We start from the raw sequence: 12,067 nt of genomic DNA, 5'->3' as shown, positions 1-12,067 counted from the left end.
ATATTCTGCTTGCCTCGCATTCAGAAAGTTATGACTTGCCTTTGTCCCAGTGCTGTTTTCTTGATAGTGTGCTGTCTGCAGCAGTCAACTAAACTGGCCTTTGTAGTATGTTTCTGCATAGGGTTTACAACACTGCTGCAAGGGTAATTGGTCTTGCTAAACTCTCTCAGCACTTCACCTCTGCTTTCTGCTATCTCTGGATGAGCAATGCAATTAATGTCTGCTTTGGCATGTTGTTACTGCACAGCTGCTTTTCTTCCTCTGAACAAATCTGTCCTGCAATTGAAAGTTACCATATAGTTCAAGATAACCAGGATGCTCGATGGCAGAGCTGTTCTGTACCTCACACCTTTTCTTTCCTTCTTTTATATATTTCTCTTTGAAGCCAAGAGAACCCATGAGATGATCCCATCTGCCTTACTAAGCCTACAAAATTCCTTCAGCATCCATAACAAGACTAAAAACTTGGTTGACTAACAGCTTCTCCAGAAGAGCCTTTAACATTGATATCTAGACTTCAGATAGATGGAGAACCTGCTGCTTTGCGCTTGAAAGTCAAGAATGAATGAGGACTGTTCAGATTGTAGTGTGTTTTTCAGGGTGAGGGTCCTGCAGGCACTTGAATGCAGGCTTGTTTTGTGTGTTAATTGTTTTGGAGCATCTCCATGTTCTTACCTCTAGGTTAATCTTTAACTCCCACAGGCAGCACAAGGCCATCTGCTAGAGTTCTGCCATTATGCTTTTGCCACACTTGTGATTTTTATTGGTTTTGTGTTCTTTTGAGGATGCTGAGCTGTATTTTGAGTCCCTCACCCAAAGAGTTGAGGGAGGAGCAAACTGATTTTATGCTGATTGTGCTCTTCTCCCAGTGTAAAATGAAGAAATTGTGTAGACGGTGCAGTGTTTGCAGCAAGTACAGTTCACCACAGTCTGTCAAGCAGCTAGCTGCTTTTTGTTGTGGCACAATATGTATCTAATAAATTACTTTACTCTTTTTCTGTTATTAGATAAGAGAGCACAAGCCAGGCTGAGTAGGTGCCCAGTACTGAAGTAGACTTACCAGGAGATGTTCTGAAACATAGGGAAAACCCCATTAACGGCTCTTCGTTTGCAGGATACGCTTCTGCTTTCCTTGCTGCTTTGGTTTTCTTTTTTCCACAAACCTACTTAAATGAGCAAAACTAGAACAGAGTCTTGAGCCCATATTCCTCGGTGCACAGACTCTTCTGCAGGAAACGCTCCTGGCTTGCAGCTCTCCTCTGCCAATCGCAACTGGCTAAGTACCTCCAGCTCCTGCTTCTTCCCTCTGGGTCGGGGACTGAGATAGTAAGATCTTTCTGGTCCATGAGACTCTGGAAAGGAGCCTTCCTATTACTGCTGTGGAGTCACAAACAAATGTAAGAAATAGTGGAGCCCAGCTTTTTTAAACGATGGATGTGTTGTGTGTAGAATGTATTGTACATTCCTCATGCTCCTTCCTGGGAAGGAAAGACTAAAGCAGTGTGCCTTGAGGTTTCCAGGACCCAAGAATGTTGTTGTATTAACATTTGTATCTCTAAATTGAATTAAAAAAAAAATCCAGGAAAAGTTCTTAGGTTAGTTCAATTTGTCAGGCAAAAACATGAATTTGCTGGTAGTACATTTATTTGATGAAGTAAAGCTCCCATTTCTAGATACACAATTGCTTCAGCTTTTTAGCTTCATAATTAAAGTACCTATGGGAAGTTCTGCTATGTTCAGTTTCCCCCAAAAGTCTTGTGTCTGATTGCTTCTCTTAAAGAAGAGTCCGAAATGTTCTTGTTCCACACACAGTATGTTTTCATATAGTAAAAGGCTTTATGCTGATAAAGGGGCTGGTGCTGGCTTGCTCTATCCTTGTAAACATCTACAGAATTAACCCCGTTGGCTGTGTCAGCTTTTCTTTTTTTTTTTTTTTTTGTTTTTTTTTTTTGTTTTTTTTTTGTTTGTTTGTATGGACTGAAAATGACTGGCACAAAACAGCAGGCTGTTTTTGCGCTGTGAATTCCTTGGACGTGAAATTCCTCTGCTCTTCCCACACCAAATTTTAAGTTGTCTAATGGACTTGAAGTCAATGTGTAAAATTCAAAGTCCTGAGGTTAAACTGGGATGCAAGTGAGAGACTGAACTGGTCAAAGAAGACATGGTCAGGCAAATTTTTTTAAGTAAAATTTGCTATCTTACAAGTTGCACTGTGATAGAATGTGGCTGAAAATCTTGTGCTTTTCTTACTGATATTTTAAGCTATGGATTTTGTGCATGTCTGATACTGGGCACAGAAATTCATGGATCAGTTGGTCCTATCAGTTTTCCTTTCAGATTTGCATGAAGCATGCAAATAGTTCAGTTATTCCTGGGTTTTATATAAGGCTTATTTAGGTAAAATGGAACTTTATGCTAAGCTTAACTTGTAGTGCCCTATGAAGCCAACTCATGTGCCTACAAGGTTTAACTGTGCAGTAACATCCTGCACAAGAGCTGGCCTCTGGAGCAGGCTTTGTCAGGAGGCCCACGAAGGAGGTGCTCTGTCAGAGTTGCTGGAGTAACACTAACTGCTTGTGCGTGCAGAAACTTGCAGCTACTGCGATAAGAGGGGAAATCGGGGGGAAAACGGATGCCTCTAGACAAGGAGGCTGGGGAAGATGCCAGGGCTTCCTTGCTGAGCTCAGCTTTCCTGTTTGGTGCTGGGGTATGTGCTTTGCCCTAATTGCAAGCCCAGTGGTCCCTTTGTTTCAACTTAGCCTGCCTGAGCAAGGCGGAGGGGATCTTGCCCCTGAATCTTGGATTGGGGGCTACTGCTTCAACTTGTCTGGCAAATAAAAATTTGCTCAGCTGCTTGCAAAGCTCCCCAGTGCTTCCCTGACTTCTGTTAAAAAGTAGAGCTTTGATACACAGTAACTTCTCTACATGTTGTTCTTTGTAGGTGCGTGGAGGGCTGCGACAGAAGAATGGGGAACGGAGGATTGGAATGAAGATGTGAGTACTCTCTAAACCCCTTCTCAGCATGCCTGCCAGCAGGGTGGTGTCCTGTTTGGATATACACAGCTAGAAGAGATGTATAAAGTCTGTCTTCTGCGGGTTATGGGCATAGTCCAAGGCAGGCTCACAGTTCCAGGAATTAAGAAGAATGACTTGAAGTAAATATTGGTGCTTCTGAAATGCATGGATAGTAGAACCTGTCATGGGAGCCTGAGATGGAAAGGAACTTCTGGGGCGTTGAGTCTGGTCCTCTTATCTTCTGCAGCTGCGTTAGTGAGTTCTCTTATGAACTGACCTGGCTCCACATAAGGATTCATGCTCCATTCCTCTGGCTAAGTGGCATCTTGTAAAAGTTTGCCTTTGATCCACAGTGCACATAGTGGAGGAGGCATGTCTTGGGCCTCCATTGCCAAACATTTGGATCAAACAGAAACTCTGTGCTTTACCTTCTGACTTAATCTTTGGCTTACCTCACTGCTTTCTATTCTATACCTGTAGTCTTTCAGGGGAGAATGGGGCACTGTTATCACCTGCTTTAGTGCTGATGTGTCCATTTCTTCTGAACTGTGCCTCAGTTCGACTGTTTAAATCAAAGGAGAATTTCTGTTCTTGCAGCTGGGAGCAGTGTTGGGGTTTACTATTATTAGTTTTGCGTGACTGTTTTAGCTAGGCCTACGGAACTGGTACAAAGGGAAAGAAAGCTTTTGCTCTCTAGACACTATGTGAAGGAAATAGTCCTACTCTGGAGACACAAGTGGCTTCTGTATCTACTTGAGTCAGGTCTGCTTGAAGAAAGTCTTGATATCCATTCTTGCCTTTGGTGTATGTAACATGCTCTCAAAGATTCCTCAAGGCTGTGGGTTTTCTTTCTTGTTGTTTTGTTTTTACTGTTGCAGTGTAGTTGCTTGGCAGCTCCTTAGTCTGGAATGAAAACTGTTCATGTTCAGATGTGTTCTGGGTTAAATTACAGGTGGTGGTTAAATCTCCTCTTCATTCCTTTTTGAGAAGAATTATTTTCCTCTCCATAGTTTAAGTAATCTGTTTTCAGGTGAAATCACCTAGGTGATATCAGGATCACTGGAAACTTAAATATCAGTCTGAAGCTTTTCTTTTTTTCTTTCACTTCTCCAGCTATGTTTTCATTTACCTATGGAGTGGGTTTTGCAGATCAGTACTGCATATCCTGAATTCCTGAATTTGGAGCATCTGATCTGGAGTATCTGTAAGGCCCCAGACACCCTTGTGCATTGTGAACCACTAGAAATTAGTGGAGGGTTTTTTTTTTTTTTTTTTTTTGAAAAAGACTGTCAAATGATTTGTGCACTTGGCAGGGAAGAAACAAGTGAAATAAAAGCTGATTCTTATGGGAGTAAATGATTCTTGTGGGAGTAGTTAAAGAAACAAAGTGTTCAGGTTTAATGTTTCTATGGCTGTTTATCTCAAACACCTGTGTGCTTTAGCTGGAGTCCCAACACACTGTTCTTATGTTTGGATTCTGTTTCCCTCTTTTGTCTTCCAGCTTTCTGAAACTAAGATTTTCACTGCCTCCAATGTGTCTTCAGTGCCTCTGCCTGCAGAGAATGTGACAATCACAGCTGGACAAAGGTGATAGCCTGTGGTGATACTGTTTATCTGGCAAAAGTGACACAAAAGTCCCAGAGTAATTCACCATCCCATACTAACCCTTGTCAATTAGGTAAAATGCAGCAGTTGTGAATAAGCCAATACAGATTTAAACAGAAACAATGAATTAAGAATTTCTGGGTCCCAATCTTGAATTTTGGTTTTACTCTGGGTTCTGCCACTGGTTCTTCAGATTTCTTTGTGAAGCTAGTTTGGGTCATGCTTCTGTGTTTAAAGTATGCTTTCTATGAATGTAAATGGAAGACCCTGTAGAGTCCTGCTTTGTCTCTCTTCTGAGGTTGCTAGTGGCAGTTGTGAAAGTGTTCCACAGATTCATTGGGATATGTAAGGCAGAAGGTATATATTGGGAGGCTGGAGGTAGAATGCAGCTGTGATGAAAATGAGCAATATGTCAGTTCCTATGTTAACCTCAGTGGATTCATCTTTCTTTCTTTCCAGAATTGATCTTGCAGTACTGCTGGGAAAGACACCCTCTTCTATGGAGAGTGAGTCAACAAACCTGGAGTCTTCCCAGGCTCCTTCCCTGGCCCAGCCGCTGGTATTCAGCAATTCCAAGCAGAGTGCTATATCCCAGCCTGCTTCTGGTAACACCTTCTCTCACCACAGCATGGTAAGGAAAACGCTGTTCTCTGCCAATGTGACATTTTCTTTAAATGTTGGTTTCTCTTATGTTCTTGATCTACGTTTGGACAATATACAAAATGTAGTTCTGACACCTGCTCTATTTCTTGTGGCATAGTCCTCCACTTGAATGATTTGTGAGTCTGGAACTCTTTAATTAGAAATAATTAGGATAATTCCTCCCCTATTACCCTTTTCCGACTTGTAAGATGTGCTCTTTCCTGCTTGGAGAAGACAAAACCTTTTGCGGTCTGGAGGCTTGCAAATCTTGCAGTTTCCAAGAAGTGGAACTGGTTAGGAGTTTGGTATGAGATAAAATGCTAGCAGCTCTGTAGTGAAGGGTGAAGAAGGGAGGTACTAAATCTGCATCAGAGATGGGCACAGAACTGGAAAGATGCTTTGTTGTATAACTTTGGCAAAAGAAATAAATTGTGTGTTTAATGGTGAACACACAGTTCAGGAAGGGTTTTGAAAACCACCTTACTTACTGAAAAGCTGAATTCTACTGATGTTTGTCTTTTTTTTTTTTTTAAGTGAGATAGGATGTGCGTGAATACTTTAGTAGCTCTTTAAAGATCCTGTGTGTTAACTTTCTTGGTGAACTTCAATGATATTTTACAATATGTAGATTAGGCAACAAATAAATGTATTTGTGTTCACACCTGATAAAGGGTGAGAGAAGTAAGAAGTTTCTTTGTTAGTGGTGTCTGTGTGCATGTGTACATTTTGCTCCAGGCTTAAACTGAAGCATCCAGTGAGAAGAAGCACATTACAGTACACTTCAGCTTATATTAAAAGGGAATGTTAAAATCTGTCCTTGGAACTAAATCTAAGCCAAGAGAGACATTGACTTTGTTCTTTCATTGCTGAAACTGCAGGTGAGCATGCTGGGGAAAGGATTTGGAGATGTTGGGGAGGCCAAAGGCAGCAGTACCACAGGTTCTCAGTTCCTGGAGCAGTTCAAGACAGCCCAGGCTCTGGCTCAGCTGGCTGCTCAGCATACCCAGCCCGGTGGGAGCACCACTGCCTCCTCTTGGGACATGGGATCCACTACGCAGACCTCTTCTCTTGTGCAGTATGGTAAGGAAAAGCAGTATGGTTTCCCAACAGGGAAAGTATTCTCCGAGATCTGCAGAAACATGCTGCAGTCAGTGTGATGGATTCAAATGGAGGGGCAGATCTTAAAGCCATTTGACTAAATGCTCCTCAAGTTCACAACCAAGTTAACTTTGCTGGAGAAACTAAAAGAATCGCAGGTATGAGTTTGTGGGAAGCATTTCCTGACTAGAGTAGAACAATACTAATATCAGAATCTGTCCTTGTTCCTTTTATACTTAGCGCAGTCAATTTCAGTCTGTCTCTTAGTCATTACAGCCAACTTTTGGGCCAGGGATCTGGTGTTTCCAAGTCCCATACAGTGTGTAGAGCTACTTCTGGGCATAAAGCTATGAAACAGGGAGGAGATCTGAGATTCTCTGCCTCCAGAGAATATTTTCTAAATTCAGACACTTACGAGTCTCATCTGACTGTTGACCTGATGTCTTTTGTAATGGAATGTGATTCTAGTGACTGTTAAACGCCAAGAAGTAACTCTACCTCTGAACTAGCATGAGGGAATAAGTGATTATTGAGAGGCTTCTGCTTTTTGAATGAAATGCTGAGTCCTAGCCGAGTACTGATCCTGTTTCTTTCAGCTTGTGCATTTTATGCACTAGGTGGCTCTAGTTCAGATTTAAGCTGAAGAAAAATTGAGCCCTGACCTATTAGCAGTCAGTGTTGGCAGCTCCTGATCTTTTCAGACAAGGAACCGCAGAGGAGAGCTGGAGAGCATAAGAGTTTTTAGTAAGCTGTGGTATTGAGTAGGCTTAGGCAAAGAGAGAGGATGGTGTGGGGTGCTGAGAATGGGCAGCCCTGAGTGGTGGTGTAGCTCCCAAGATACTCAGTGCTTGCAAGGAAAAGACCAGGCAATGAAATGCAGCAGTGTTGGTAGAAAAAGGGAAGGAAGCAGTGTCAGGCCTTGCAAGCAGGAGTCAGTCATGCAGTGCTCCACACAAGAGACTTTGATATTCAGTCTTCATAGGAGGATAAATGACTTCTGCTGTCCAAGCTCACTTTGGCCTGTAGAGATGGTAAAAAGCTGACAGGAGAAGGAATTAAAAGGCTCACGTTGGCAATTAGAGCAGAAGATTGGGAGTGGAAATGCTAGAGTTTTCTACTCTGCAGAACCATCGGTTTGCTTTGGCAGAACACTAATGTGCTAAATGATGCATGCAGTTTGATAATTCTGTTTCTCAATATCTGATTTTTAACAGGTACCAGGAGAAGACATAGTGTGAATCACTCTGTTTATCTTGATACTGAGAAATTTTAGAAATTACTTGAATTTTAAGGGGGGAAAAAATCCTGATAATTTGACTTTCTCCTTTGGTAGATCTAAAGAACCCAACAGACTCTTCTGTGCATAGTCCCTTCACCAAGCGTCAGGCCTTCACATCAACTTCCACCATGATAGAAGTGTTTATGCAGGAGAAACAACCTGTGGTGACTGCCTCCACAACAGTGCCGGCACCCCCTTCTTCACCGCTGCCCAGCAAAACCAATCCTGTTCCCCAGATGTCCCCGGGGTCCTCAGACAACCAGTCGTCCAGTCCCCAGCCAGCACAGCAGAAGCTGAAGCAGCAAAAGAAAAAAGCATCGTTAACATCAAAGGTGCAGATTGGGGAAGGAGGCATTGTATTGTGTGTTAGAACTGCAGCAAACTTCCCTTAAGCTGATGAGGGAGAGGCTGGACTTGGCTTTTCTGATACTAGCATCTATCTTTGGGGGGGGTGATAGGGAAAAGCTTCTCTTCCTGGGTTGAACAGAGGCAAGCGGAATAGTTCAGAAGATGCAAGCCTGTAACTACCATCATGTGGGAAATGAGGATGGATGCTAAAGCTATTTTTGAGAAGCTCAGGCTGTTTGAGGACTTTCTCTGTTCCTCTGCAGTGGAGTAAGATGCATATTCCAGCCTGACATCAAAGGGCCTGCCTGTTTCTGTGCTAGATTCTCTGCCTGATTTTGTCTGCCCTTGTTTGAAGTCTCTTTTTTTTTTTTTTCCTTCTGTGCTCATCCTGAGGAGAGATTGACCTTTTGCATTTTCTCTCCCTTGCAGATTCCTGCGCTTGCAGTAGAAATGCCTGGCTCAGCAGATATCTCAGGGCTAAACCTGCAGTTTGGGGCATTACAATTTGGTTCCGAGCCTGTTCTTTCGGAGTACGAATCGACGCCCACAACAAGCGCCGCTGTTAGCCAATCTCCAAGCAGCCTGTACACCAGCACTGCGAGGTGAGGACCAGGAATGAGGAAGAGAAGAGGGACATGCATCTATTGCGGGCAGAGACTGATTCCATGTGCCTCGGACCGTGAGGGAGCAGTGTAACTGAGATGGGTTTGTTCTTCAGCCCGTCTCTGGTCTGGTAAAATGTGGGGTGAGGAAGTGAGATATGAGGTAGAGAGATTCCCTGTTAGCAGGTAAATGAGACTGCTATGATTTAATTCAATCGATAGCTTTGGAAGGTAGCTTGTTTGTTGGGCTTTAGTTATGATGCATAACAGTAGACCCTTTCTGACTGTGCCTGTAGTCATAAAGGGGGGACAGTGTATGCAACAGTAAAGCATAAGTTGCCAGCAGACTCATTCAGGCAAATCTGTGACTGATTGGCCTGTGGTACTTGTACAGAAAGTGAGTGTTTCCTGATGTAGTTAAACTGTTTTGCTGAAAATACTGACGAGGAACCCCCAGGAAAACTCCTCTTCCTTCATGGTGAACAGATTCTGTATGCTTTGTCCTGTGCTTTGCCTAGCACACCAGAACATAGTGAAGTAGATGTATCTAAGGTGAGGATATTTAGCCAAAGCAAAGATTTCCTGTCTTCTGTTGGACTACCCTTGATATCTTGCCATTCCTTTGAGTGTTATGAACTGACTGGTGACAGCTTGTGTAACATCACCTAGAATATAGCATTTTGTGATGGAAGGCTGCAGGTAGATGCCAACGCTCTCCTGTAGTTGGGCTAGCCTTGTTCTAGGTATGTGTCTCTGCTTGGTTTGGTTGACTGCTTTGTTTGATGCCTTTATGCTGATGCTTGGAGATCTTCATTTTGAACATTTGAAATGGAGACCCTACAGTCTGGGTCAACAGCTTGCAGCAGGGATGCTTTGAGAAAAGTGAAAACTCCTTTTTTCCTTTGTAGCGAATCTTCATCCACAATTTCGTCCAATCAAAGCCAGGAGTCTGGTTACCAGAGTGGCACAATACAGACAGCAACGTTTACCTCCCAGAACAGTGCTCAGGGACCACTGTACGAACAGAGATCCACACAGACAAGGCGATATCCAAATTCCATCTCTTCCTCACCGCAGAAAGATCTGACCCAGGCCAAGGTAGGAAAATGGCTTTGCTCACCATTTGTGCTGATTAAGTGTGGTGTGAGAAGCACTGCCTTGGAAGGAGTGAGGAAAATGGGGGTGTTTCAGCTATGTTTCTGTGATCCTGTAGCCTCATTAAGTGGCTTCTGGGCTCTTGTGAGAGCTTTTCTCTGGCAGATACTAGAGCCAGTCTATATTTACTTGCCAGGGATTGGGCCAGTGGAAGCTGGTGCCAGTTGTGATCCTCCTGACCCTGGCCTGACTGTGTAGCGTTGAGTTAAATGTGAACAGTAGTTAAGTTGACTGCAGGCCATGTTTCATGCAATGTGTAATTACCCTCCTGCAGAGTGACATTCGGGCCAAGGATTTAATTTTGTTTTGAGCCTTGCATACTTGACAAACGTTCAGTGCTAGGAATAGTTACAGTAACATGAGTTTTGACTAATAAACGTGAGTTCAGGATTTTAAGCCAGTCTGAGTACCAGCGGTAGTGAGACTTCTTGCACTTTTTTCCAGCTCACACTGGGGACCAGCTATAGCATTGGACTAGTTGAGCTTGGGACCAGTCCTGAGGCTGTCTGATACTTGTTGATAGCATGCCTTTTTCATGATTTGGGAGGGAGTATGGAATGAATTTGACAAGTGTGCCTCTGAAAACAAGCAGCTGCAATGCCCAATCTTTTTTTTTCCCTTCCTTAGAATGGTTTCAGTTCCGTACAACCCACACCATTACAAAACACACAGGCTGTTGAAGGTAAGCGTTTGTGAGGGCATGGGTATCCCAAGTTTCTTGTACTCCTTGTATTCCTTGCTTTGGGTGAAAAGCATCATCTATGCTAATAAAAGTCCTTTCGCTGCTAGTCTGATTGCTGCCATTAACATTAATTTGCTTACCCTGAAGTGTTCACCTTTCTACTGATAGATCCATGATGAGTTGCTTTAACATCATCTCCGTGATGACAGTTTCTGATTTTTGTCTGGAAAAGGCATCTCATTTGCAGATCTTGAAGCTCTTGGCAGAGCCAGTGGCCCTGTGATATTGGTGGGTGTAAACTGGGGCATAGAGCATAGTGGCATAGTCTCAGCTATGGAACTGATCATCAGCAGCGAGGGAAGGTCCAGGTCTCCCAGCTCCTCCAAGAGCTGCTAGTAGTTGCCCCTAACACAAAGACCTTGTTCACAGGTGCTGCAGGCCCCACGGTGAAATCTGATTCCCCCTCTGCTCCCAGTATTACTCCTCTAAATGATGGGGTGTCTGCATCATCCTTGCTGACAACAGCCAGCCAACACTCATCAGCTCTGAGCAGCCTGAGCCACAGTGAGGAACTCCCCAGTACAACCACCACCCAACTCAGCAGGTGAGGTTGGCAGATGAATTTTTACAGAAGCAGATGCCAGGCTCTGCCTGGTTGCCTCTACAGTCTCCCTTCCCACTCAGGGTCCGTACTCTGATACAGCAGTAGGATTCAGTTTACCTAATCCCTGGGATCTAGTAGACGTCAAAGTCTGTGTCTCACGTAAGCTCTATGCAGCCAGGATGGGGAGATGCTCCCAGATACAACTCGTCCTATCCAGAGATACCTTCTTGAAGAGTACTGGGTCCATCTAGAGCTGCTTGGCTGTTGCTGCTGCCCTGATGACAAACTTCTAAATATCCAGAATTAGATGAGAGGAATACATATGCAGCTGGAGTGCTGGTGGAGCTCATCAAGCTGCCAGGCCCTCCTCCTCAGGGCAACATAGGTGCTCTGTCTGGGAAGCCTTGCCAGTTCAAGTCCTGGGTTGTGAGCTGTTAGATTTGTTATGATGCATTCCTACTGATTGGGCGTCTTGGTACAGTTAGGCCTGATGGATTTCTCAGACGTGATCAGTGTCTTCAGGTAATGGAGCTGTCCTTCTTTTCGTAGAGTAAGTGGAGAGCCAGAAGTGGCAGTGGGCTTGGTGTTACTGTTACAGGCTTTTGCACCTGCAATTGATAGTGTTTTTTCCTTCTTCCACAGTACATTACCCACTCAACAGAACAGTCTGTCCTCATCTACATCCTCTGGGCGAACATCAACTTCAACTCTTCTGGTGGGTCTTGGTGTGCTCTAGCACTGTGTAGCCCTATATTCTTGCTGAGCTCAGAGAGGTCTGCTGATGTTCCTTACCTTGGGTGTGCAACTGGCAGGGACATGCAACATGCAAGTGACAGGAATTGCCTGATCGCTGGTTAGTGAGTGTGCTCTGTCACACTGGAGAGTGCCACTTGTCCTAGTGGTGTCACAGAGGACTTTGTATGCTGTGTACAGAGGGGAGAGAGAGAGAGAGAGAGTTACTTCAAAATACAGTGTGTGAACCGCCAGCCTGAGGCTTTCTGGTGTGCAGCCTGCTTCAGACTTAACAGCAGCTATCT

The 12,067-nt window shown here is 44.0% G+C and overlaps 1 protein-coding gene and 1 non-coding gene across 13 annotated transcripts in view; both read left to right on the top strand.

Annotated features, from left to right (window-relative positions):
* Positions 1-12,067, top strand: part of UBAP2L (ubiquitin associated protein 2 like) — a 32,762-nt gene that overhangs the window by 12,379 nt on the left and 8,316 nt on the right. For all 12 annotated transcript variants that reach the window (XM_062597676.1, XM_062597666.1, XM_062597667.1 and 9 more), the window contains 10 exons: positions 2,942-2,994; positions 4,517-4,602; positions 5,080-5,251; positions 6,141-6,342; positions 7,694-7,971; positions 8,417-8,589; positions 9,498-9,687; positions 10,372-10,426; positions 10,856-11,030; positions 11,673-11,745. In XM_062597676.1, coding sequence (XP_062453660.1) covers positions 2,942-2,994; positions 4,517-4,602; positions 5,080-5,251; positions 6,141-6,342; positions 7,694-7,971; positions 8,417-8,589; positions 9,498-9,687; positions 10,372-10,426; positions 10,856-11,030; positions 11,673-11,745 — 1,457 coding nt within the window. The remainder of the gene's footprint in view (positions 1-2,941; positions 2,995-4,516; positions 4,603-5,079; positions 5,252-6,140; positions 6,343-7,693; positions 7,972-8,416; positions 8,590-9,497; positions 9,688-10,371; positions 10,427-10,855; positions 11,031-11,672; positions 11,746-12,067) is intronic.
* Positions 8,849-8,985, top strand: LOC134152618 (small nucleolar RNA SNORA58). The gene has a single exon (XR_009961045.1). It is a non-coding gene; the product is annotated as a small nucleolar RNA SNORA58 (small nucleolar RNA).

This window comes from Rhea pennata, chromosome 31, assembly GCF_028389875.1.
Source record: "Rhea pennata isolate bPtePen1 chromosome 31, bPtePen1.pri, whole genome shotgun sequence".
Taxonomy (NCBI): Eukaryota; Metazoa; Chordata; class Aves; order Rheiformes; family Rheidae; genus Rhea; species Rhea pennata.
This window is presented reverse-complemented; position numbering and strand designations above follow the sequence as displayed.